The sequence below is a fragment of the Octopus bimaculoides genome, chromosome 7 (genome assembly GCF_001194135.2).
Source record: "Octopus bimaculoides isolate UCB-OBI-ISO-001 chromosome 7, ASM119413v2, whole genome shotgun sequence".
Classification (NCBI taxonomy): domain Eukaryota; kingdom Metazoa; phylum Mollusca; class Cephalopoda; order Octopoda; family Octopodidae; genus Octopus; species Octopus bimaculoides.
Window position 1 is genome coordinate 80,708,984 of NC_068987.1, and position 3,628 is coordinate 80,712,611.

At 39.6% G+C, this 3,628-nt stretch overlaps 1 protein-coding gene across 1 annotated transcript in view; it reads right to left on the reverse strand.

The window, feature by feature from the left end:
- Nucleotides 1-3,628, reverse strand: part of LOC106871933 (all-trans retinoic acid-induced differentiation factor) — a 14,328-nt gene that overhangs the window by 2,073 nt on the left and 8,627 nt on the right. The window contains exon 2 of the mRNA XM_014918695.2: nucleotides 1,729-1,862. Coding sequence (XP_014774181.1) covers nucleotides 1,729-1,862 — 134 coding nt within the window. The remainder of the gene's footprint in view (nucleotides 1-1,728; nucleotides 1,863-3,628) is intronic.

Genomic DNA, 3,628 nt, shown 5'->3' on the forward strand with positions numbered 1-3,628 from the left:
AATATAATGATGTTTGTGAGTGGTGGTGGTGGTGGTGGTGGTGGTAGCGTTACACACGGTTTCCATCTAAAAAATTCACTCAGAGGGCAATGGTCTGACTGGCAATACATTAGAAGACAGTTGCCTAAGGGTGCTGTCCAACGAAACTGAAACCAAAACCATGTTATTCAGAAACACATAATGTTTCTAAATGCCAGAAATATATATTTCTTGACATTCAGAGAAGGGTTTAACAATTATCTCAACACCAGAATTTATTTCACTGGTTCTAAATTTAAAATTGATTGCAGTGGGATTTGAAATCAGAGCCTAATGAGCTGTGACTAAATACTATAAAAGTAGTACTGGGAGTCCACCAACTAAATTATATCATCAACATCATCGTTATCATCATCATTTAACGTCCGCTTTCCATGCTAGCATGGGTTTTTCAAGCCATTTCTACAAACATGGCATATTAGAATATGATTCAACCTTTGCTGAGCCATGGTCAATCACAACCAAGTTCTGAGCCTCTGCTGAGTGCTAAAAGATCTTTCAGCTTCACAAGAACTGATTGGAAACAAGTAGCCTGAGCAATCGCTCCACATTTCGAAACATGTGACAGACTTCTGGTTGCATTTCACTGAATATTTTACGATGACCCTCGAGAGATGATCCACTACGATGATTTCTGTAAAAAAGTATTTCATTCCTTAAAGAAAATTCATCAAGCTCCGGATGCTGCATGATCACTTCAGCACAAAAATTTCCATTGAGTAAAATATTGCTCAGTTTTTCATAATCTGCTAAATCCTGTGAAAAAATACTCTTCCAAATTTGCTACTGCAGTATGCTTTCTTTCTTTCTTCGCCCTTTCAAAGCCTAGCCAGGCTCATGGGCCCGGTTTCCCGGTTTCTATGTCGTATGTGTTCCCCCCAGCTGGACGGGACACCAGTCCATCGCAGCGTTACTCAAGAAGCAGGAAGAAAGAGTGAGAGAAAGTTGGGGCGAAAGAGTACAACAGGGTTCGCCACCACCCCCTGCCGGAGCCTCGTGGAGCTTAGGTGTTTTCGCTCAATAAACACTCACAACGCCCAGTCTGGGAATCGAAACCGCAATCCTCCAACCGCAAGTCCGCTGCCCTAACCACTGGGCCACTGCACCTCCACTGCAGTATGCTCTACCTACAAATACTGCACTCTGTAATGATCCAAAACAGTGCAGTGTTGATATTTTAATACATTTCCTTCCTGGTATCTTTTAGGAACTTTTCGTTACCTGGGTAGCTCCAAAGGAGAAATATTGAGTTGATAAATCATTTTTTCTGCTGTATTGAACAGCTTCTGAAATTTTTCTTCACTGCTTAGATTTTTTAGCTCCTCCTGCACCAGTTTGACACAAGGCGGTATGCCACCTAGATTGACGGTGGTACTTTGTTTTTTAATTGGGAAAAAGTAGTGGGGACGAAAGATGGTTTGTTCCCAGTTCCTGAAAAAATGAGGGGGGGGGCACTTATCCCCTGGTACCCTCCTGAAACAAGGCCCTTGCTTGTATGGGCCAGGCAAAATTTGATGAGGTAGATTTTTCTTACAGCCTAAATCGTATTTACTTAATTGATTATGGCCCCATACATACAAAATATTCAGTTTTGTACTTTGTCAAAAGAATGAAGGACATGACTATCAAACTGACCTTATCGAAGATGTTAGTTTGCTAAAAGTCTGATAAAAAATTCAGATTACTCACCCATATACAATAGAACGGTTTGTGTTAGTACAGCATCGATAATACATTTCATAGGACTGATCACTTTCACAGAAAGAAACAACTTTAGAATCGTTTTTGAGTGGAGAAGAACATTTTGAGCATAAAGACAGGTCCTGGAAATAAACAAAATAAAATGAATAAATGGCTATTATTTCAAATACATTCTGAAAATGGAAAATGAACCATTTTTTTCCTTAATACTTCAATATCATCATCATTATCATCATCGTATATTACTGAGGTACTCTTTTCCAGCCATATGCTCCTCCTATCACCAGCCCTTAACTGTTTTACAAGTAAGGGATTTCTCTTTTTTTATACACATATGAAGGAGATTTGACTTATTTCTAACTGCCCAAGTGACCACCTGGAGGCTTTTTCCTTCATTACCATTAATAAATGATTGCTGTTGATTAGCAGTTGATTATTTCTACATTAGTGTCTTTGTGACTGTGTCCATATCTATTTTCTGGACATGGTGTGTTTAGAACATCATCATCATTTAATGTCTGTGTTCCATGCTAGCATGGGTAGGGTGGTACCACAAGAGCTGACCAGGCCAAAGCATGCACCAGACTTCTGTGACTGTTTTGGCAGGATTTTTACAGCTGGATGCCCTTCCTAACACCAAACCACAATATCAAATGTATCTTCCATTTCTATAAAGTGATAGGATATGATATAATGGAGATTTGACTGCTATCTCTTGCAGGTTGAGTGATCATGTCAGCTCAAAAACTAAATTTTAAATATCATTGGTAATCCACCAGTATGACTGATACTCTTTTACTCTTTTACTTGTTTCAGTCATTTGACTGTGGCCATGCTGGAGCACCGCCTTTTAGTTGAGAAAATCGACCCCAGGACTTATTCAGTGTAAGCCTAGTACTTATTCTATTGGTCTCTTTAGCCGAAGCGCTAAGTTACATATATATATATATATATATATATATATATATATACACACACACACACACATATATATGACGGGCTTCTTTCAGTTTCCGTCTACCAAATCCACTCACAAGGCTTTCGTCGGCCTGAGGCTATAGTAGAAGACACTTGCCCAAGGTGCCACGCAGTGGGACTGAACCCGGAACCACGTGGTTGGTAAGCAAGCTACTTACCACACAGCCACTCCTGCACCTGATATTGATACATAAAATATGATTTGTTTATTTTATTGACCCCCCAAAAAGATGAAAGGTAGTCAACTAGTCAACATTAGTGGAATTTGAACTCAAAAGTAAAGTCAGTAGCAATACCACTGAGCTGTCCATTATGGTAACGATTTGGCCAGCTTGCAGCCTTACATAATGATGAAGATGATGATGATAATCCTTTCAAGTTTGTAGCAGAAAACCAGTAGTTTTTGAGGGAAGGGTAAAGTCAATATACTGACTCCAATACTTGACTGGTACTTCATTTATCGACCCCAAAAACGATGAAAGGCAAAGTCGACCCCGGTGGAATTTGAACTCAGAGCATAAAGACGAACAAAATGTCACTAAGCCTTTTGCCTGGCATGCGACTCGTTCTGCCAGCTCGCCACCTTAATAATAATATTCATAATAATAATAATCCATTCTACGATAGGCACAGGGCCTGAAGTTTGGTGGGAGGGGGCTAGTCAATTACATGAACCCCAGTGTTACACTGGTACTTAATTCACTGACCCCCAAAAGGATGAAAAGCAAAGTTGACCTCGGTGGAATTTGAACTCAGAATGTAACGACAGGCAAAATACCCACAAGCTAATGATTTTGCCAGTTCACCACCTTATTCATAATAATAGCAATATTAATAATGATAATAATAACTACTTCAGATGTAGGCACAGTGAATTTGGTGAGAGTGTGTTATGTGTGTGTGTGTTATG